The following is a 23,236-nucleotide window of genomic DNA, read 5'->3' as shown; positions in this document are numbered from 1 at the left end:
ATAGAAAAGGGCATGAAAGAAGTTTATTGGGGTGCCCCGTGGCTCAGCTTGTTAAGTGCCAACTCTTGGTTTTGGCTCAAGCCAGGATTGAGCACCATATAGGGCTCCACCAGCGTGGAGTCTGCTTCAGATTCTCTCTCTCTCTGCCCCTCCCCCTGCTCACATTCTCTCTCCCTAAAATAAAAAAGAGAAGTTTATTAATAATAAAAATGGCACAATTATATACATGAGACAAGAAAGACTTTTATATAAAGATTTTTAATTTTTTATTTCTGATTAGTGAACATTAAGACTAGGGCATTTCAAGAAAGCATTACAGTAACATGAACTTACCTGATCTACTAGATAAAATGTCATAAACAAGATGAAAAAGAAGAATCTTGCCTTATCCATACTCCATACTGAAACTATATTATGGCATATCCCTCCAGAATCATCATAATCCTGACACAATAATAGTTATGTCTTTATTCTCTAATATCATGTTTACTTTTTTCCTATTTATAGCCCTAATATCTAAAGAAATCATTCAACTTAAGTGAGAAAAAGAAAAGCCGGAATGAGGATCATTTAATTGAGGTTCTAGCTGTAAATTCCACGTGGAGATTAGTGTCTTAATCTATATTTAACTACCCTGAGGAGAGTGGTTTGACCTGCATCTTATTAACTCATAGTAGTGTAAGATTTAATGAATTGCATTAGTCAAAAAAAAAACAAAAAAACCTCCAGGCAGATTCTTTACATCATCACTTACTTTCTGGTACCCTCCCACCTTGCCACCTCCAGCCAGGATCTTCTGTGTAACATAACACAATTGACTCGAGGATTGCGCCTTTCACACTGTTTTTCTGCCATTCATTACACACTAGGGAATAGAATGAGCTAGGCTCCATTACTCATCACAGCTGGACTGTAAATGAGGAGGGCTGGTCCCACCCACTCCTACAGGGAATTGTTAGAGACACTTTAGAAAGAAAAAAAAAAACTGACCCATATTCGTCTTGGTTAAAACATCTCAATTTAATAAAGATAAGTTATTCTCGTAAATCAGCTATTTCCTTACGGAATAAATATGTTGCCTTTTCTTCCAATCTCAAAATAAAAATGCAATTCACAGACTGATAGATGTCAGAGTATCCATTATTGAAAATATGGAAATGACGCAATGATACCAGCTGCCTAAAAATCATGAAATGGAAGGCAAACTTATGAAACAAGCATACAAATGGATAACTAAACCAGCCAACATATTTTTAGAGCCTACAAAAAACATTTGTACAGTTTCCATCTTTTTGTCAGAAGTACTATTAAGCCAGGTTGTTTGACTACATTATAATTCACTACATGGTTACAAAGGTGAAGGAAAAGGAGCAGCGAACCCATAGTAACTAGATACTGGAGAAGAAAAAAATGACGTGGGGATAAAATCAGGTAAATAATAAATAGGACTTTAGGGCACATAAATGTGAACAAATACCCTTAAAACATTGCCATGGTAGAAATGGAGTCTTAAATAAGACTCAAATAAATTGGGACGCCTAGGTGGCTCAGTGGTTGAGCATCTGCCTTCAGCTCAGGTCGTGATCCTGGGGTCCTGGGATCAAGTCCTTCCTGCATGGGGTTCCCTACAAGGAGTCTGCTTCTCCCTCTGCCTATGTCTCTGCCTCTCTCTGTGTGTCTCTCATGAATAAAAAAAAAAAAAAATCCCCCCTTCATCCAGACCCATGAAAATAGAAACTGTGTAATGTACACTCAATTATAAAGGCTATATGAACAAGACTCCAAAGCACTTTATGAATCAAAAAAAAAAAAAAAGTGTGTGTTATTCACCATGTACTTTTAGTGCTTAACTGCATTTTATTGTTTCCAAATAAGGTGATATTTTTATTAATTACTATATTAGTAGGTTAATGAGAGTGCTCTAATAATCACAAGTTTGCATTCCTCAATCACACGACCTAAAGGAGAGTATAGCTCTTATATTTTTAAATGACTATACACCATTAAATTGTCTCTTTTTAAAAGAAGCTCTTCCTGTGTACCCTGCCCTGCCAGAGCAATAGCTCCTTTAGCCCTCTGGATCTCCACCATGGAAACTGCACTCTGATCTTTCCCACTGTGGTGCAGCTACAGCAAGAGTAGGGCAAACGTCTTTACTCCTGGTCTGAGGCCTCCAAGTCTCTCCCTGGGAGTGTGGGAGTTTCCTTATTGTCCCATTTAGTAGGTGTGGAGCAGACATTCGCGCAAAGCTGAATGATGCTCTTGCATGAAAAGGTCATATGAAAGGGAATCAGAGACAGAGACGTGTCCGATTTCTTAAACTCCCACTTGACTGCTTGGCTTCTGGAAACAACAATCCCTCTTTAGCTCTTTTCGTTTGTCCTTCTCCTAACTGCTTCATGCGGTGACGTGCCGCCAGACTCCTTTTACTCCCATTTGGAACTCTCCCAGCAAGCAGACATTCAAATGGTTTGCGTTGTAGGGTTAATGTGTGATAAAAACAAATTTTCTTTTCACTTAACACATATAAGTTTAGAAAAAAAAGTTTAAAACAGAAAAAAGTTAAACAGAAATCTCTGGAAGCTTTACAAATAAAATTAAGCATTCAGTAGTGGCAAATGTCATTAACATTTATCATGCTTTAAAGATCATTATCAATTCCTTTAAAATGAGCCCAGTAGAAAATGTCCCAGAGCAGCAGCATTATATCTATGCTGAACTTGTAGAAAAGCCATTAAGTGAATAGCAAATGAAAAGGAACTCTGAGACATGGGAATCTTCAAACAAACACCCACCCTACATGCTTTGCAAACTACCTGGATATCTTCTAGGCTCTCCACAGCTTATACGCAGAGATTTAGTTTTGAGTGCCCCATAATGAGTGACATTGGCAATCATCAAGTTAAGAAAAATAAATAAGTGAACCAAGTTTTTTATCTTATAGTGAATCTATCCTGGTTATAGCTGGTCAGAAAGAAATCAAAATGTTCAAGATGGTTTTTGGCAAACATGAAGACATCTGACATAAAATATCAGTAGGAAGCTATCTGTGTATGCAACTTGCTATTAACAGTGAGGATTATTTGGCCCTCTCCTTGCCCTCTCCAAAGCTACCCATTAGAGAACATACTAAAGAGAAAGAGGAAAACTTCTATTTTCAATTAAAATTTATATAAGATGTGGACATTTGCTACCTATATAATTTTAGAATTTTTAAAATTGCAACAAAAGTCCTGTCATGTTTCATGTAAGCAGGAATGAATTGAATTTAGACGCCACTATTACGTAAAGGAGAAGCAATGTAAACAAACTAACCTATACTATGTGAGGTAGTTAAGTGCTGCTTTCCAAATTAATACACCAGGACCTAGAGAAGATCCAGGACTTGCCTAGGACAACATGAGATAACAGAAGAGTCGGGAGCCCATGAGTGCAGCTCAGTCCACCCATCAATTGGCAAAGTATATTCCCAGTGCCATGGCCTTGACCCAATGCCCACTCCCTCCCTGTCCACATGATTAAATTCATCTGTAGTCTAACAGGAGCCCATTAAGCATTATACAAATGTATTGTCCTTAACAACTAAAAAAAGAAAAAAAAAAGGATACTGACATACTTAACAATAATATGGTCTTGATTCACATGCTCAGGAAATTCAAACCTCTGATAGAAACTTAAGTACAAGCCTAACTCTATACACCACAGCAAAAAGGTCGTTTTTTCTTCAGCAGTCTAAATGCCAAATAAACTTAACATTTTTTATTTAGTTAAATGTCTGACAACAAGCTATATGAAAACTATTTGAAAGGCTTCTCATTCCACTTAACAAGAACATCCTACAAAATAGTCACTTCCTAAGTCTGCCTTCTCCTGTAAGAGTCTCTAGCCTTATCTTCCTCTGGGGAAACCTGACCCACAGTCACTGAGACACATCTTCAGAGGTTCAGAAGCAGACAGTGAATGCAGCCCCAACTCCCAAGCCATTTCTTTCCCTTGTAGAATACTTCTGAGAATTCATACAGTTTTCAGTTTCTTTAAATACAGGTTTGGTTTTTGCAGGTATGAAAACTGTCACATCCCTTACTACATTCTGAAATTTTAAGCTGGAAAGAAGTTTGGTCCCCAAATTTAGTTTTTTAAGTAGAAAATCCTTCTTCCAACAGAGGTCAAAATCCAGGTTAATTATATGACATAGGTAGCAAGTGATCTCCATCTTCTCTAGGCTTCTGATCAGTTTCAAAATAGAAGTTTTGCTTAAAGCTCTTCCCTGCCATGAAAAACAAAAACAAAGAACAATTAATGGAAAAAGCAAGTGTACCCTGAAATGCACTTTTGTTATAATACATTACCAAGCTATGTTCCTAAGATCACCACCATTTCCTATTTTCTTTCTTTGCAGGGAAGCTGTCCTATGCTTTGCTGAGTTAAAAACAAAAACAAAAGCAACAGCCAAAAAGAAACCCCACTGTCAAGACCATGTCATTTTTTCACGAATCCTAAATCAAATCCTCTAACATTTTCTTGGGCTACTAGGTGAAAATGCCGAGACTAAGTAAAGATGAAAATGTTGTAGGGACCGCATGTCTAACAGTTTTTCAATGCTGTCTTCCCCAAATGATTATTCCTCTTAAGGTTACAGTGTCTGTGTGGACTTTCTTTTGTTTCACTGGATCTTTTTGTTTAAATCTTATTTGTTACATGGATTGGTGGGGGGAGGGGGGTATATTTTAATGGCAGGCAGTTACCAGAAGGAACTAAAGCATGTAGTTAACCTGCGTGTTCCTAATGAGGCTCTCTTGCATTCTTTCTTTGGATGTCCTAGCCTAGATAAAATGCATTTTTAATTCAGGGAACACATTCAAACAGGTGGTTCTAAGGGGTTTATAAAGAGTCTCAGGAAACATGAGCCATGTTCTCTCTACTGGATACCACTGAAATGGAGCCATCTGGCTGGAGATGCAGGGATGAGTGGGAGTCTGGTCTTTAAAGGCAGACTCCCAGTAATATTGCTCTAACAGCATTCAGCAAGGTTGACAGCATCTCCATGGACTAAGACAGGTGTTCAGAGATTTTTAAAGGACTTTCCACCATGTACTTGGAATTTTTTTTAGATTTTTAAAAATTTATTCTATTTATTTATATTAATTAATTTATTTATTTATTCATTCGTTCATTTATTTTATTCTCTCTCTCCCTCTTTTGAAGGAAAGAGAGGGCACAGCAGTGGGAGAGGGAGAAGGAAAAGCAGGATCCACATTGAGTTGGGAGCTCGACATGGGGCTCCATCCCAGGACCTGGACCTCATGACCTGAGCTAAAGGCAGATGCTCAACTGCCTGAGCCAACCAGGTGCCCCTTTACTTGGAATTTAAAAAGCATCTTCTTCAGTTTCTTTAGGTTCCAATCAATCCTTTCCTATCAGAGAAGAACTATGAGTGAAGGGGCTATGTATTAGAACAAAGGGATTCAGAGCAAAGAGGCAGTGGCTCCCATCAGAGCCTTGTGTGTTATCATGACACTTCACCAATTTCTTGTGCAAGCATTCATGAATTGCTCTGGTTTTTCTCTTCTAAAAGCCAGGTGAAGATATCTGGCCTCAGGGGATCCCATCCATGAGGAAGTACCTTTATGAGGGCAGCAGGACCAAATATCAAAGCAAAATTATATTTCATCCACTATACTCAATTAATGCCCATAATGATCTCTTTACAAGATATTTTATTTTTGTAACCTAATTCTGGTTATGGATCTTGGGGAACAAAGAAAAATAGTTACAGACACTTGCCCAAAATGCATGCTGAGAAATGCATGCTGAGAAAAGGAAATGGAAAGAGATTAAATTGTAAGATGAACTCGATAAAGGCAAGAGATATACCTTAATGAGATTTGTGTAATTCAAAACATATTGATGAGTGTCTACAAAGATGGAAATGAAAGGATATGTCAAAATATGTGAGGATTTATGACTGCTCAAGGGCTTTTCATAGAAAGTGTCTATGAAAAATATTGTATAGCATTAAATCACAGGCAATATCTGTGGTAGCGAGAAAGTATACATAACACAGTCCAGGAACCTCTAGGCCAGAACAGATAGTGTCTTAGTTTTAAATCTTCTCTTCCGTTTGCTATCACTGAGATCTTAAATCCCTTCGTCTTTCAAAGGCTTCCTCTCCTCATTTATAAAACTTAAATACAGGGGCACCTGCGTGGCTCAGTTAAGTAAGTGTCTGCCTTCAGCTCAGGTCATGACCTCAGGGTCCTAGGATCAAGCCCCACATCAGGCTCCTTGCTCAGCAGGAGTCTGCTTCTCCCTCTCCCTCCGCCCCTTCCCCCTCTCATGTACTCTCTGTCTCTGTTTCTGTCTCTCTCTCTCTCTCTCAAATAAATCAATAAAAACTTTTTTAAAAAATTAAAAAAGAAATACTCAACCTAAAAAGCCATTATGCAGAATAAATAAAGTAATCTATGTGGAAGCATATTAACCGCAAAGAGCTCAACAATGTTGGTTATCATCAGAACCCATGTCATGTGGACAGGAATTATATATTCATGCTGTGCCACTGCTCTAAGGCACCCAGTTGGGAATCTGAGTAGGAAGCTATATCAAATGCTTACATTTGATGTTCTCTCACAAAAGCTACAAACTCAGGATCACTGGCATAGAGTTCCAAAATTCTCATTCTTTCTTGAATTTCCTTAGAAAAGAAAAAGAGACCATACATTGCATTAGAAAAACCTCAACTTTTTTGAAGGAATTCTCATTTTTGTAAGGAATTGTGGCTTTCCAAGCTATCCAGGAGAGAGCTATAGGAAAGAATGGCCTTTTCAGAGAAATTGAAGGCTTGGATATTGCATGAACCACTCTGAGTAACTCAGATATATATTCCTAAGGAAGGGAGAGAAGAAGGAGAAAGTGCTTACTAATAATGGAAAAAGAAACCACTGGGTGGGAAATGAGGTACCGCTCAGAATTGTATAACCCTGCACACCCCATCGCCGGGGAGATATCATAAGGTAAAAAACTGATCATGAAATATTTTTCATCCTTTCTTGAAGCCCATGTGTATGCATGTGCATGGACACACACACACGGACACACAGATACACGGACGGACACACATACACACACACCAGCAGGGCAGTAACAGAAAAGCAAAGTTTCCTACCTCACTGGAAAGCTCACTGTTCTCATACATTTGCCTGATTTCTTCCCTGCTCAGACCACCAATCATCTCTCCACCTCCAGAGCTGTAGAAGGGGTTCTGAGGATAGGGTCCCTCATACTCCTCAGGTCTGGCCACATGGCTTTCATACACAGGGTTGTACTTCACAGCATTTTCAATGGATGAGAGGCTGTCAGGCTGCCTGATGGAGCCACGAAAAGAAAAGTATGGTTGGTTCAGGTTCTTCAGATGCTCAACTACCCAGATCCTTATCCAATATTTGGCATATAATAAGTACAAAATAAATTAATAAAAGGAACATTTTATTCCATCAGAGAGTAATTTTTCTTATTTACCTGATGGGCCTCTCTGCTTCTCTTCTAACATAATGAGCCTTAAGAGTTCTGACAAGGAAGAAGACAAGAGCAGAAAAGACGAGGACAAGTCCGACCACGGTGGCAATGGTGATGCCTATGACCAACGGCTCAGACACAAACTCCTCACAATGCTTACCTCGGTACCACCAGTTCTCACCTACCCGGCATCTGTAATGAGAAGTGACAAAAGTCCAAAAGCAGAACTACTGTGTTGAAAACAATAATGGCAGATCCAGTGGGACTTGGGGAAAACGTAGGGAAATAAATGCTGACCATGTGAAACTTCAATAAAGAAGTGAACGGAACTGGTTCAATGATCATATAATTTAAGGTTGTGATTAGTCCCTTCTACAGCCTGGGCAGGTCCTCCCTGACTATTTGTAAATGACTGAACAAAAGACTGACTAGACTTAAAGTATTCTGTTTAACTTCCTTATTTATACTTAATAGAAAACAGACCCAGGAAGGAAAGTGACTGAGATCATGCAATTAGTCAGCAACAGATCTGGGTGTAGAAACCAGGTCTCCAGACTCCTCGTGTCCTTTCACCACGCTGCAGAGATGCCCCCAAAACCCCCCAGGCTCCAGACTTGTGCAAAAGTGTCTTCAATTCCCAGAGCAGCAAGAAAATGACTGCTTTTCAAAATAATATTAATTTCTATGAAAATCAAAAGACTATTTGTCTTCTGAGTTTTCTAGCTGAATTTTATACTTTTTGGTACAGAAGACTCTGGATCATTCCCACCTATTTCCTCTGTGTCTGGCATCTATAACATTTGCCCATTTTGACATTCACAAGCTGTCCTCTTATTTATATTTCTCTGCTTATTCTTAGCACTCTCTCCTTTTACACCCACGTGACTAGTTACTATGTGGTTCAGAGGTTGATTTGTTCTATTTTGTTTAAGGAAAATGAGCAGGGGAGAATGGTTAGGCTACCTGAATCTGCTCATCTGTCTTCTGGAGTTTCTTTGGTTCTGCCTTTTTAAAAAATGGATCTTAGGTACTTAAAATATATTTGTTACAATTTTGAAGACTTTAAATACTTGCTTTTCTTTATTTTCAAATACTCAGTAGAACTAAGAGAAACCCACAGCCATTAAGAACATATCCAAGTAGACAACAAAATTTCACAGTATAAAGTATTGGTCTTACCCTAAACTTAATTTGAGTACCAATTGCTTTATCATCACCCCTAAGAACCAACACAAAGATCTCTATTTTAAGTACTCTAATTAAGACACATTTAAATAATGTTTCTCTTACGGCATCCTAAAAGTGTAAAGTAAAATAACCAATTGAACTGGGTATCATTCAGGCCTATTAATTGACCTGGTCTTCACACAAGAACTAGATGGCATTAATCTACTGCCTAGATATAACTTCTATAATAAATATTGCCGTGATTATCCTAAAGTCATAGGTGTAGACCAAACTTCTTCAGAGGAAGTATCTGTAATCTTGGGAAGCCAAAATCTCTAACTACAACATACCTACAAATGGCCCCATGTCCGGGCATAATGTCACACTTTCCATCATTCAAGCAGAAACCAGGCTGTAGGTCACAGAGACTCTGACAGGGTAGTTCTTCCACACTCAGGTACCCAGGAAAGCATCTGCACTCTGCTTCTCCACTCCAGGGGTTGACTAAACACTCAGAAAATTCATTGCATGCCTGAAATTTGCATGGGTTGGCTTGATCACCTAAAATGTGAAACAAACTAGAGAATGATATAAGAAAAGGCAAAACACAGGAATTGGGGTACATGAAGTTCCTCCAGTAATACTCCTCCAAGCACCAAGGAACAGCCCTCGTTTGAGCCATTAAAATACACTATCACGTCAATACTACCAAAAAAAAAAAAAAATTCCAACTCATCCCTGGATTGATAAGCTTTTGTCAAATTTCTCTGAAACCCAGAGTCAAAGCATAGAACCCAATGACCTGAGTAAGCTTTTTCATTTTTTACCAAAGGAATCATGTAGATGCTTTAAAATCCATGCCATGTGTTGTCAATCTAAATTCAATACAGTTTTCATGTACTATTTATTTGCACCAACCCTAATGTACTACACTATTCTGTACATGATGCTAACTGCCCTATCCCACACTGAGAACATGAGATAGGAGACAGTTCAGAGAACTGATAGGAGCCTCAGGAGTGGGTATAACCCAATAAGAGCAGATAAGAACATTTGAGATTTGTGGAAGCTAATGTTAGAAAAACAAATCAGCCATGTACCTCTTCAAGCCAATCCTAGTAATATTTTGACTTTGGTAACTTTATTATTTTTTTTGACTGGGTAAGAAAAAATGAAAAATTTAAGTAAGTAGAACAATAACAAGCCAAAAATGATATAAGACATTGATCATGATGGGTCTTTCATCCTACTCTGGTTCCATTTTATGTTGTTCACTGGTGAATGACAGTCTGTGAATGGCAAATGATGACACAGATAAAAAGACAGACAAATAGGTGGAAATAACAAAAAAGCATGATGTTTAGCCAAAAAGATAAGGGGAGTTAAAAAAAATAAAGGGCATAGTCTCTGTTTCCAGAGAATCTAAGATGGTTTTGAGAATGAGTGATTTCCTTGCTGCTCTGGAGATTAAAGATTTTTGCACAAATCTGTGACCTTGGAGTTTGGAAGATCTCTGAAGCTAATCTTCCTTTATCCCATGAAAGAATGGGGAGATTAACTGGTTGCAGATATGAACAGTGTCTCCCCAAAATACATGTCTACCCAGAACCTCAGAATATGACCTTATTTGGAAGTAGGGTCTTTGCAGATATAATCAAGTTAAGATGAAGTCATACTTGATTAGGGTGGGCCCTAATACAATAATTGGTGTCCTTAAAAGAAAAGGGAAATTTGGACACAGACACACAGAGAAGAGGCCATATAAAGATGGAGACAGATAGGAGTGATGCATCTACAAGTCAAAGAACATCAAGGACTGCTGACAAACACCAGAAGCTTAGAAAGAGGCAACGAAGGGATTTTTCCTAGAGCTTCCAGAGGAAATGTGGCCCAGCCAACATCTTGATTCTGGATTTCTAGCCTCCAGAACTATGAGAAGATAAATTTCTATGTTATTATAAACCACTCAGTTTGTGGTACTTTGCTACAGCAGCCCTAGGAAACTAATACAGGAGACCACTGATAAAATGCTCTTGTAACAAGGAGAGCAACCAAATGTGATGACAGATGGGCAGTTTCTACAAGCCGGATTCCTCTGTGTATTTCCTAAGTCTCCACCTCTTTATCCTAGTATTCATTTTGTGACTTTGTAATCAGAAAATAATCTAATCTTGGCCTAGAGTGAGGGAGAAGAGTGTATACAGGGGGTGGGAAGGATGGTATTGCATGACACCCTTTTGTTGGTAAAAGTTCAAGAGTTTCTGAAGCATGACATGTGAAAACAAGTTAGGCAAGACAAATCAATCTTGTCTCTAGCCCATCTTGATATAAAATAGCATTTTAATTGGAAGGCCTTTAACTAAAAATATACATGTTGTAGAAAAATATCTATTAGAAATTTTAAAACTTTGTGGCCATTCTATGTGAGTATAGGTGTATTTACAGAGGGGAGGAACATTGTATGGTCTCATTCATTTGGGGAATATAAATAATAGTGAAAGGGATTAGAGGGGAAAGGAGAGAAAATGAGTGAAAATATCAGTGAGGGAGACAGAACACAAGAGACTCCTAACTTTGGGAAACAAACAAGGAGTAGTGAAAGGGAGGGTTGGGGTGATTGGGTGATGGGCACTGAGGGGGGCACTTGATGGGATGAGCACTGGGTGATATGCTATATGTTGGCAAATTGAACTCCAATTTAAAAAAAAAAGGAAAACAGAATATAAGAAAAAAAGATAAATATTGCTCTCTTTTGCTTCCAGACTGAGAGAAACCAAGACTAATATTTAATCATATTAATAAAAGATTGTAGTTTGAAGGTCTCTTTCCAGTTCTTTGTGTGGGTTAAAGGTAGAGAATGCCCAGAACAGATGACTCTGTTTGGAAGAATACTTAGTGACTTTATAATAAACAAAGGTAAACCTGGAACTAAGCTTAGGATAGGAGACAGGGATCTAAATTATAGAACTAAACGTTCTCATTTTCCAAAAGAAGTCCAAGAGAAGGATTGATAGGTCCAGGAAAATAAGAATGAAGGAAATACAAAGAGGGTCTGGAAAGACAGCAAGAGTACCCAGAGAAACAGGGTAGTTGGCTGGGTCCTGAAGAAAGAACTGGCTAGCAAGAAATGCCTTTGAAAGATTTGCTTTCAGGATGCCTGGGTGGCTTAGCAGTTGAGCGTCTGCCTTCAGCTCAGGGCGTGATCCTGGGATCCAGGATCAAGTCCCACATCAGGCTCCCCACAGGGAGCTTCTCCATCTGCCTGTGTCTCTGCCTCTCTCTCTGTCTCTCTGTGTCTCTCACGAATAAATAAATAATCTTTTTAAAAAAATAAAGATTTGCTTTCAAGAATGGTTATGCCTAATAGTAATTATGTTTAAACTACCTGCTATGCCATAATAAAGCCTCTTCCATCAACAAATAGCTGATACAATCAACTACTTTGTGTTAAAGGTACCCTGGGAAAGTAAAAAATGGGACTGTGATCTATGTTGGGTTAACATAAAGAACCACCACATGTGAGATTAGAAACAGTTCAAGTAACTCAGAGCTGGAGATGATTAAGAAATATTTAAGTTCCCCTATAATTCCTAGAGATATTGAGAATGAGAGAGCCATGCATGCAGGTTTTACAAAGCACATGGGAGAGGCCAATTCCAGTTCATTCAAATATTTTTTTAAGGACTTTTTTTTTTAAAGATTTTATTTATTTATTCATAGAGACACACACAGAGAGAGAGAGGCAGAGACACAGGCAGAGGGAGAAGAAGGCTCCATGCAGGGAGCCTGACATGGGACTCGATCCAGGGTCTCCAGGATCACGCCCTGGGCTGCAGGCGGTGTTAAGCCACTGCGCCACTGGGGCTGCCCCAGTTCATTCAAATATTAAAGGAAAAGGTAACGCTATAAACCTTGATGACTTGCCATCCCCTGACATGTGAGTTACACGCAAAAATGAAGTAAATGCACTATCTATTGTGCATTTTAAAAGAAGTAGGTTGACTTCTGCAAAAGTTTGATAAATCATAACTGCTTGCATTTGTATGGGTAGTCAAATGTTTTTACATGTTGTTTAATCCTCAGACTAACCCCATGAAATACATAGGCCAGGTAATAATACTACCCCCATATAATATATAAGGTATTAAGCCGGGATCCCTGGGTGGCACAGCAGTTTAGCGCCTGCCTTTGGCTCAGGGTGCGATCCTGGAGACCCAGGATCGAATCCCACGTCGGGCTCCCGGTGCATGGAGCCTGCTTCTCCCTCTGCCTCTGCCTCTGCCTCTCTCTCTCTCTCTCTCTCTCTCTGACTATCGTAAATAAATAAAAAATTTTAAAAAAAAAGAATAAGTTATTAAGCCTCAGAAATAAAATAGCTCATGTAGAATCACACAAATGATAAATGGCTGAGCAGAGGCAAGAAACCAGGCCTTCCAAATTATAATTAATTGCTTCTTCCATTGAGGACCCAACTTAATTCTCTGCATCCAAGTGTTCCAAATAAAAACAATGGTTTATTTCAGCCATTCAGAGTATTTTTTAGTAAACCCTATGTGCAAGACACTGTGCTAGGTTTGGACCAGAAAGTGATTAAGAAGATAGTCTCAAAAAAAAAAAAAAGATAGTCTCAACTCTTGTGCATAGCTCAACTGGGGAAAATAGCCACTAAGCAACTATGTGCAAAAATAAGCATTATTACAAAAGTTATAAACTCTACAGCAGGAAAGAATATTATATTACAATAAAGACTAAAAGGGAAGACCCAATCCAGATTATGGGTGAATCAGTGAAAATCTCAAGGAAGAGACATTTGAACTGAGGCATTATGAGTGAACAGAAATCAGTCAAGAGGAGAGTTTCAAGCAATAGGCACAGTAAGTATATGCAAAGACTTTAACGCAAGAAAAGTTTCTTGAATCTGAGGAAGTAAAAACAAGTGAATTTGACTACAGTATGATGAGCAAAGAAGTTAATTTCACTGGATGATATTGGTGGAAAACAGGCTATTGAACCAGGCAGTCACTGAAGTGTTTTAAGTAGGAAATTAAAATAATCTGATGATGTTTTTATTTTTATTGTTTTAAGATATGATTTGTTTATCCATGGGAGACACAGAGAGAGAGGCAGAGCCACCGGCAGAGGGAGAAGCAGGCTCCCTGTTAGGAACTCGATGCGGGACTCATCCCAGGACCCTAGGATCACAACCCGAGTCAAAGGCAGATGCTCAACCACTAAGCCACCCAGGCATCCCCATCTGATGATTCATTTAGAAACAACAGTGCTGTCTGGAGAATGGGTAGGGGAGAGGAATGAGAAAGGTAGTAGGGAAACTGGTTCAAATGAGGGGTGAGGAATATTTGGCCTAGACTAGCAGCAGTGGAGAAAGAGAAGTTCACTGAGTTGAGATATATTTAGAATATTCAGAATCAATGTAAGTTTGGGGACAAAGGAAACAGGTATCAAAATGACTTCCCAGGGCAGCCCCGGTGGCTCAGCGGTTTAGTGCCGCCTTCAGCCCAGGGCCTGATCCTGGAGACCCGGGATCGAGTCCCACGTTGGGCTCCCTGCATGGAGCTGCTTCTCCCTCTGCCTGTGCCTCTCTCTCTCTCTCTCTCTCTCTCTTTCTGTGTGTGTGTGTGTGTCTCATGAATAAATAAATAAAATCTTTAAAAAAAAAATGACTTCCCAGGTTTCTGGCTTAAGTAGCTGAGTGGACATGGCTTTCATTTCTCAAGATGGTGAAGCTGACAGAAGGATTACATTTATTTAAAAATTGGGGAGATATGGAAAACAAGAGCTCATTCTTGGATATCTTAAGTTTGATATACATAAGATACATCCAAGTTGAGATAATCAAGTATGTGGTTAGATTTTGGTTCTAAAGCTCAGAAGATAAGTCTGATCTACATATTAAAAATGTGGAGAATTACTAACATTTATATAAGACTTACAGTAAAAGAAAAGGATAAAACAGCTTAGGAAAATAACAGAAGGAAAGGGAGTCCAAAATCATTTGGGCTTGGGCAACCTAAGAGATGCAGCAAAAGTAGGTCTAGTGGATAGTAAAAGAGAGCTAGAGGGGGTGCCTGGGTGGCTCAGTTGGTTAAACATCCACCAGCAACTCAGGTCATGATCTTAGGGTCCTGGAATAGAGCCCTGAGTCAGGCTCCCTGCTCAGCAGGGAGTCTGCTTCTCCCTCTCCCTCTGGCCTTCCTGCTCCTGTGTGCTCTCTCTCTCTCTCTCTCTCTCAAAGGAATAAATAAATCTTTTAAAAAAAGAGAGAGTGAGTTAGACAGTATAGGTAGAAAAGGGAATGGGAGGTGAACAAGATAACGTGTGTGAGCAACACTTTTAAAAAGAGAACGAAACTGATACACTATGAAGAGATTATTTAATAATTACCATGATGTGGAGATTTTGCCTGACATAGTACCATTTTTCCTTCAAGTATTCAATTCACCTTGACTCAGTATAGAAGGAAATACACAAGAATAATCATTGGATTCCCCTAAGAAACAACCATGGTATTCAGTACCATTACCTGATTCCACATCAAGGGAGTATTTATCAATAGCCAAGTTCATGGTCTGGTAGGCAGTGGTGCAGAAGTCTTCCAGAATCATGTAGACAGCATTGTTGACATTAGGAGGGACAGACTTGGCGAACTTCATTCGGCTGTTTACCACAATACTGCCATTTCTAAAGTTCAGAATTTCTAAGTTCTGGAACCCCGAGAGATTTGACTGGAGATAGGGAACCAGCTGCAACACATGAAAAGTAGTCAGTTTATTTACAAGGTTTTGCATTTTGTTCAAAATATACCAACCCAAACCCAAAAAAAAAAACAAGGATGAGCCCCTCCCCACTTTTCCGAACTATATTTTTACATTATTTAAACTGCTCATCAATAAAAGTATGAATTGTGAATTATTTGAAAGTGAAAGGATTTTCATAGTGATATTTAGGAACCCATGGAACTCGCAGTTTTAGATGCCCAGGAGTTCTCTGTTTCACCAAAGAATCACAAGATGCCCAGAGAGTTATTCTCTCTGTCTCGCTAAAGAATCACAACAGTGAAGGTATCATAAGTACCTGCAAAATACTGGTCTCATAGCAACATGTGAAAAAAAAATTTAAACTTGTTTCAGTCTCATAATTCATGGAATACAATCTTCAGTATCAAAGTTACCACATCACCCTCATGCCATATTGCATAGATCCATTTCTTATATCTTATTGTTTTCCTACCAACCCTAGGCATGACATTATTTGTAAATGAATGTCCACAGCAAACCACACTTCCATTGGCTCAGATCTTATATGTTTAAGGGAAAGAGGGTTAGTTCATACATGATTATTCACTAATGCCCATGTTTCACTTCTAGTGCTTACCAGTTCCAAAAATCTTTGCTCCAGTGCTTTATATTCCAAAGAGTTTTTATTAAACAAATCTTCCGAAAACATCATGTTTGTCACTCTGAGGCTGAAGAAAACCACCAAAGCTCCTGCAGTCTGGGTATGACTCAAGTCACCTCCTTCTGTGGGCTGCGCCACAATAGCCCTCTCTGTGGAGTGAACATTTGTAGACATTTCCACATAACTACCAACCTTGCCATCTTCCTCTGGGATTAGCTCAGGCTGATAGTAATCTGTGCCTATCCGGTCCAGTTCTAATGAAATATCCTGAACACCCATAATTACTTCATCCTCTAGCAGGGTGGAGCTTGTGGTTGGAGACAATTTCGTGGACTGTGTCATGGAAGATTTCAACCAGAGCTTGTCAGTACTCTGTGGTGTACTTGCCAATGTGTCTCTGGACAATTTCCCTAGCAAAGAAGTTCCTGTCCAAACTACATCTGATTCTGGAAATGTGGTCCCCAAATGTTGCATATCTGGCTTCATTACTGAAACCTCGTTGTCAAACCATTCAAGTTTGGATGACTCTGTAGTTTGTTCCATATCCTCCTTTGAAAATGGTAGATTGGGCTCATCAGGAGCAGCGGAGATTGCTATAGATGTCAGTAGAAGAGGTGCTTTGGTAACTGAGTAATAATCAACGTCAGGTACCTCTGATATTTGCTTGGAGAGAATTAGAGATGCAGATTGAGTTGTGGTCTCTGCAAAGATGGGCACAGTAGGTCCACCAGTGAGCTCTTCCTCTGCAAAGTTTGTGGATCTATCAAAAGGCCCGTATGTTAAATGGCCAATACTTTGCTCTGTAGAATCTATCTTCTCATCTATAACTAATTTCTCATCTATACCCTCAGTTGGCAAAAATGGCCCCTGATCTTCAAGCCATGACTTAGATAGTGGTTCAGAACTCTTCTCTAATGAAGTTTCACTCCATGGCCAAGTAATCAGATCTACCTTTTGCCCAGACCCTGAACCTAAACCACTCTCAAATATAAACTCTTTTTCTATGGATGTGTCTGGCATAAAAGTGCTCACTCCTAATTGGCCTTTGACTTTGGTGGCCAAAGAGTCCAAGCCAAAAGGTGTAGTTATTTCTTTAGCAAGAAGATCTAAACTGACAGAGGAGGCTAGATATGGTGAGGATGTCGAAGATACTCCAGAGTCTTCCACAGATGGTATTGTTTCCTTTGGCACTGGGTGAGTCAATGGACCTGAAGGCAATGGATGAACAGAAAGAAAATCTTCTGACCCTTCAACTTTGATTAATCCTAAAAACAAAGTTTTCCATTAATTAATCTACAGAGCTGCCAAAATGTATTCCTAGTTTTCCTAATAATAAAGCCAGCTACTTAATTTTCTCATTAAGTTAGGAAGTACAGTTGCTGATTTTTACTCTGACATTTTAACAAGCAAGAAGATCTCATCATGTTTTTGTGATATGGTACAATAACTTGTGAATATACTATCCTTTCCTGAGGATAACAAGATCTCAATGATTGAACTAATTCATCTTCAAACACTTGGATTTTTTTATTCCATGAAAATAAAGAACTGCAGGTATCCACATTGACAACAAAGACTAAATCTAGTGGAAACTAAAGGAGAAAATTCCTTAGGAAATTTTGTCTTTGAATTCTCATTTCCTAATTATATTTATTGCACATCATCCTCCAGATTTACCCAATATTTAAAATCTTGGACTCATTATATCTTTGTTCAACTTCCTCTTTCACATATGTAGTCCATCCATAGATCACATTGATTTTTCCTTTCCTCCATAACATCTAAATCATTTATTTGATTTTCATTCCTTAATCTCTGTTGTAGCTACCTTAGTTCACTTCTCTCCTTCACAAGCCTAATGCAAGCTAGAATCTCTAAACTTGGCCCCCACAATTAATCCTATTGAGAGCTACTAGAATAATCTTCTTTGTTTGTTTACCACTACAATATTCAAGCAAATAAAGTAGTTCTTTAATAGTAATTTAAATTATATATTCTTTAATAAGATGTTCAAAATATCGATTAATTGATCCCCACACTAGCCCACCAAGTTCTTTTCTTATTATTTACCTATTTGGAATCTCCATTTCAATCAATGGAATCTGACTGTTCCCTCTCTCACACAGCTTCCCCAAGACATTTACTCCTAATAGACGCTACCATGCTTTTCTGTTAAACCTAGTCTCTTTCTGTCTTCAAAATCCTTGTCATCTGATTCAACAAAGTAAAAAAGCATGAAAAGTAATTAGAATCCCTTACCATCTTCTAATATGTGAGATCCAGAAGTCCTTTCCTTAGAAACCACAGGCAAGCCAATCTGAAGCACTGCTGGGGTGACAGAATGAAGAGTCAAGCTGCTAACGTCTAAAACCTCTGGGGAAGAACTGAGGCCCACCTTCGAGGGAAAGGCTAATTTGGGTGTAGATACTAAATCACCCAAAAGGCTTTCTGACCAGAGTTCCCTGCCAGTGGTTGAGGGAGGACCAGAGCTGAAATCAAGTGGTGAAATACTGCTGGTGGTAGATTCATCTGCTGAGGGCCATTCAGCTTGAAGGGTATTATCCTGGGGGGAAAAAAAGGCTAAATCATATCATAGATAAAAGAAACACATAAAAATGATTTCAAATATCACCTATGTATTCACAATCCCAGATTTTCTAGGGATATAAAGACAATGTAATATTGATGGCAGGTAGGGGGTTGGGGGACATGAGCTCTAGAACCAAAGAGAGCCCTCATCAAACCCCTGTTCAAACCACCTACTAGTTAAAAAAAATCGAGAGAAAAGCCATGTACCTGTTGAATCACATCTGTAAATTGGAAAGAGATGAGATAACATATTTAAAATATTCCAAAGTGACTTTGTGGGAAAAAGTATTATTTCTCTTGCTTAGATGGTCCCTTATTCAGTCTTAATAGCTTTAATACTCTAATTAAAAAATTACTAATATCTGTAATTTGATGTCAAAGAACTAAACACATTGCCCACAGTGGGCAAGAACAATTAGCAATTTTATTAGTCTTTCTAAAGGGTATTTAACTACTTAAGGTTTTTCATTTTGATAAGAAATGTCACCATATCAAAATGTGGTCTGGCTACCTCAAAAGAATAGCAACATCTATGAAATGGCATCACACTTACAAAATACAATTTTCTCTTTCCAATGACTTTTTACTAATCGTACTAATATTACCTTAAAATTTAACTTCAGGAATAGAAAAGTAGTCAGAAACACAATCCTTGAACATGTTAATTTTTTAACCATATGAAGATAAGTCTACAAAAAAAAGTTTAGTGGTGATGCTAATAGGTAAAATGGCCATGGCATTTGGTGGGACCTTATATACTTCAATCTATGCTGAATTACAAGTGATAAAAAATAAGAAGTGCCATATGTATAGAAGAAATTCATAAAATATTTCCTAAGTGAAAACTGATAAAGGAAAATAGAACAATCATTCTTTATCCTAAATAGCATAAAATCACATGGAAGCTTTTTAAAAACACCAATGTCCAAGCCTCATGTCCCAGAGATTCTAAACTAATTGGTTGTGGATAGGATCTAGATACAGTACTTTTAAAACCACCCCCATAGAAGATACAGACTGATCATGTTCTACCTATAGTATTACAGGCTGGGTTTCTAAAATACTTTAGTTGTTGAATTGTTACATTTCTCATCAGGTAGACTCTTTAAGAAATCTCCTGGGGTTGGGTTCAAGATGTCAGCATAGGAAGATACTGAACACACCTCCTCCTATGGACACAAATCTACAGCTACATATGGAGTAACTTCCTCTGAAAAAAAAAATCTAAAAAACTAGATGAACAGCATTTCCACAACAAAGGATAAAAGGGCCCCACTGAGTTTGGTAGGAGAGGCAGAGATATGCTCTCACCAAAAACCCCAACCAAAAAGTTGCAATCCACAATCAGAATGAAATTTTAAAAACATGGAATGTTTCCCTAAGGAGCAAGGAGTTTGTGCCCCACATTAGGCACTCCACCCCTTGGCTACTGCACCTGAGAGACCAGCCCCCAAAACAAAAAACCAATAAGGATTATGTCCAGAACTGCAGGGAATGAAAAACCTGCCCTTAAAGGACTGACTTATAGACTTCCTTGCCCCAGGACCCAGTGCAAAAGTAGTTTGCTTTTATATATTTGTTTGTTTCAGAGATAGTTTTTAATCTTTTTTTAATTAAAGTATACTTAACACATAAAGTTATATTAGTTTTAGGTGTAAAACATAGTGATTCTACAACTCTATACATTATGCTATGTTCACCACAAGTGTAGCTACCATTTGTCACCACACAATGTGATTAAAATATTAAAATATTAAATATTTAATTTAAATTAATATTTAAATATTAAATATTAAATATTAAATATTAAAATATTAAAATATTTTTTTCTCTATGCTGTACCTTTTATCCCCATGACTTATTCGTTCCACAGCTGTAGGAACGAATAGCTGTGGAAGCCTGTACTTCCCACTCTCCTTCTCTCTGACAACCACCCATAGACCTACTATTCTCCTTCCAATAACCACTTATGGGTCTGTTTCTATTTTTGTTGTTGTTGTTGTTCATTTGCGCGCACGTGTGTGTGTGTGTGTGTTTAGATTCTACATAAAGTGAAATCATATGGTATTTGTCTTTCTCTCTTTGACTTACTTCACTTAGCCTAATACCCTCTATGTCCAACCATGTTGTTGCAAATGGCAAGACTTCATTCTTTTTATGGCTAAATAATGTTTCATGGCATATATATATATACACACACACATATATATATATATGCCATGTGATATATATATATATCACATCTTCTTTATCTATTCATCTATCGATAGACACTCAGGTTGCTTCCATATCTTTGCTATTGGAAATAATGCTGCTATAAACATGGGGGTACATATATCTTTTTGAATTAGTGTTTTCATTTTCTGTGAGTAAATATTCAGTAGTGGAATTACTGGATCTTATGGTATTAAAAGGAGAAGTCTAGAAAGTGCCTAGACCATATGTGAGGGAGACACACTAATCCTAGAGTAACTGCCAGAAAGGAAGGAACCTGTTAGGGCTTTCTCTAGAACAGAAGCACTGGCAGATACCATTTTCGTAATCTCACTCTACCTGGTGCTGCACCATTTTGACAATCTCCCTCCAACCTGCCAGCACATATGGGGCTTCCATCCCACATCACAGGCACATCACAGCCAGCCAAGCAAGCACCATTCCATACCCTGCACCAAAGCCAAGCCATAGCCAGCCAGGCAAGTGCCACTTTCTCCACCCCCTCACACACACACACTTCTGACAAAATATATCACAGCCAGGCTGAAGAAGAACCCCATCCACCCAGCCACACCACAGCTCAGCCATACCACAGTCAGAGGGTACACACAGCCCACACAGGAAAAACCCAGGGAGCACCTGGTTCTGGTGGCCAGGGTAGGATGGTGCTTCTGGCCCCCACTGGTCATCCCCTACATAAGACCACTTCTATAAGACTCCTACAGGAGAGGCATCTGTTTCATCTACTACATAGAAACAAATGCAAAGAATCAGATAAAATGAGGAGACAGAGGAATATGTTCCAAATGAAAGAACAAGACAAAACCTCAGAAAAACACCTTAATGAAATGGAGATAAGCAATCTACCTGATTAAGAGTTCAAAATAACATTATAAAGATGCTTACCAGAGAAGAGTGCACAGAAAGAACTTCAACAAAGAGAAAATATATGAAAGTACCAAACATAATTCACAGAACTGAAAAATACATAATTACACTGAGAAGTACATTACAGGGGTTCAACAGCAGATTGGAAGAAGCAGAAAAACAAATCAGCAAGCTAGAAAACAAAGCAATGAACTCACCCACAGAGAGTAGAAAAAAGAAAAAATAATTTTAACAAGTGACAATACCTTAAAGAACCTATGGGACAACATCAAGTGGAATAATATACACATTATAGAGGCCCCAGAAAAAGAAGAGAAAGAAAAAGAAGCAGAAAACTTATCTGAAGAAATAATGACTGAAAAATTCCCTAAAATGGGAAGGAAACAGACATCCAGGTCCAGGAAGTACAGAGATTTATAAAAAAAGATGAATCCAAAAAGATCAACATCAAGACATACTATAAAGTGTCAAAACATAAAGAGAGACTCCTAAATGCAGCATAAGAAAAAAGAACTTATTACATTCATAGGAAACCCTATAAGGCTATCAGCAGATTTTTCAGCAGCAACTTTGCAAGCTAGAAAGTAATGGCATGAAATTTTCGAAGCACTTTAAGGAAAGAATACTCACCCACAGTGAGATTATCATTTAGAATCGAGGCAGAAAAAAAAAAAAAAACCTAAGAAAAAAAATTTCTCCAGATAAGCAAAAGCTACAGGAGTTCATCACCACTAAATGGGCCTTACAAGGGGATCCCTGGGTGGCGCAGTGGTTTGGCGCCTGCCTTTGGCCCAGGGCGCGATCCTGGAGACCCGGGATCGAATCCCACGTCGGGCTCCCGGTGCATGGAGCCTGCTTCTCCCTCTGCCTATGTCTCTGCCTCTCTCTCTCTGTGACTATCATAAATAAATAAAAATTGAAAAAATTAAAAAAAATGGGCCTTACAAGAAACATTAAAGAGACTTCTTTTAGCAGAAAAGAAATAATATTGACTAATGACAAGAAAACATGCAAAAGTAAAAATCTCACAGGAAAAGTTAAACATAAAGATAATGGACTGATCACTTATAAAGCTAGTATAAAAGACAAAAGTAGTAAAAACTGACTAAAACTACAATAATTAAAGGATATGTAAAATAAAAAGATATAAAATGTGACATCAAAAACAAAACATGGGGGAGATTAAAATGTAGAGGGTTGAAATGTATTCAAATTTAAGTTACTATCAACTTAAATAGATTGTTTTATATATATTATATAAATATAAATACACACATATATACACATATATATATATGATGATATATGTAAACCTTATGGTAATTACAAAGCAAATATTTATAGTAAATACACAAAAGAAAATTAGAAAGGAATCTAAATGTAATACTAAGGAAGGTTATAAAACCAGAAGTGAAGAGACAAAAAGAAGAGACAAACTACAAAAAAA

The 23,236-nt window shown here is 38.2% G+C and overlaps 1 protein-coding gene across 3 annotated transcripts in view; it reads right to left on the bottom strand.

Moving 5' to 3' along the window:
• Positions 1–1,001: 1,001 nt before the first annotated feature.
• Positions 1,002–23,236, bottom strand: part of IMPG2 (interphotoreceptor matrix proteoglycan 2) — an 89,783-nt gene continuing 67,548 nt past the window's right edge. Inside the window, exons 11-18 of one of the 3 annotated variants that reach the window (XM_041757220.1) lie at positions 18,358–18,661; positions 16,075–17,363; positions 15,224–15,443; positions 9,033–9,243; positions 7,519–7,707; positions 7,166–7,364; positions 6,615–6,694; positions 1,002–4,267 (exon numbers count right to left, since the gene is read on the bottom strand). In XM_041757220.1, the coding sequence (XP_041613154.1) occupies positions 4,255–4,267; positions 6,615–6,694; positions 7,166–7,364; positions 7,519–7,707; positions 9,033–9,243; positions 15,224–15,443; positions 16,075–17,363; positions 18,358–18,661 (2,505 nt within the window). In that variant the 3' untranslated portion in view covers positions 1,002–4,254. Of the gene's footprint in view, positions 4,268–6,614; positions 6,695–7,165; positions 7,365–7,518; positions 7,708–9,032; positions 9,261–15,223; positions 15,444–16,074; positions 17,364–18,357; positions 18,662–23,236 lie in introns of those variants that run through there. The other 2 variants (XM_041757228.1, XM_041757236.1) reach the window with 2 other exon arrangements.

This window comes from Vulpes lagopus, chromosome 1 (genome assembly GCF_018345385.1).
Source record: "Vulpes lagopus strain Blue_001 chromosome 1, ASM1834538v1, whole genome shotgun sequence".
In the NCBI taxonomy this organism is placed as follows: Eukaryota; Metazoa; Chordata; class Mammalia; order Carnivora; family Canidae; genus Vulpes; species Vulpes lagopus.
Note: the sequence above shows the minus strand (reverse complement) of the source record. Positions and strands in the feature narration are given on the sequence as shown.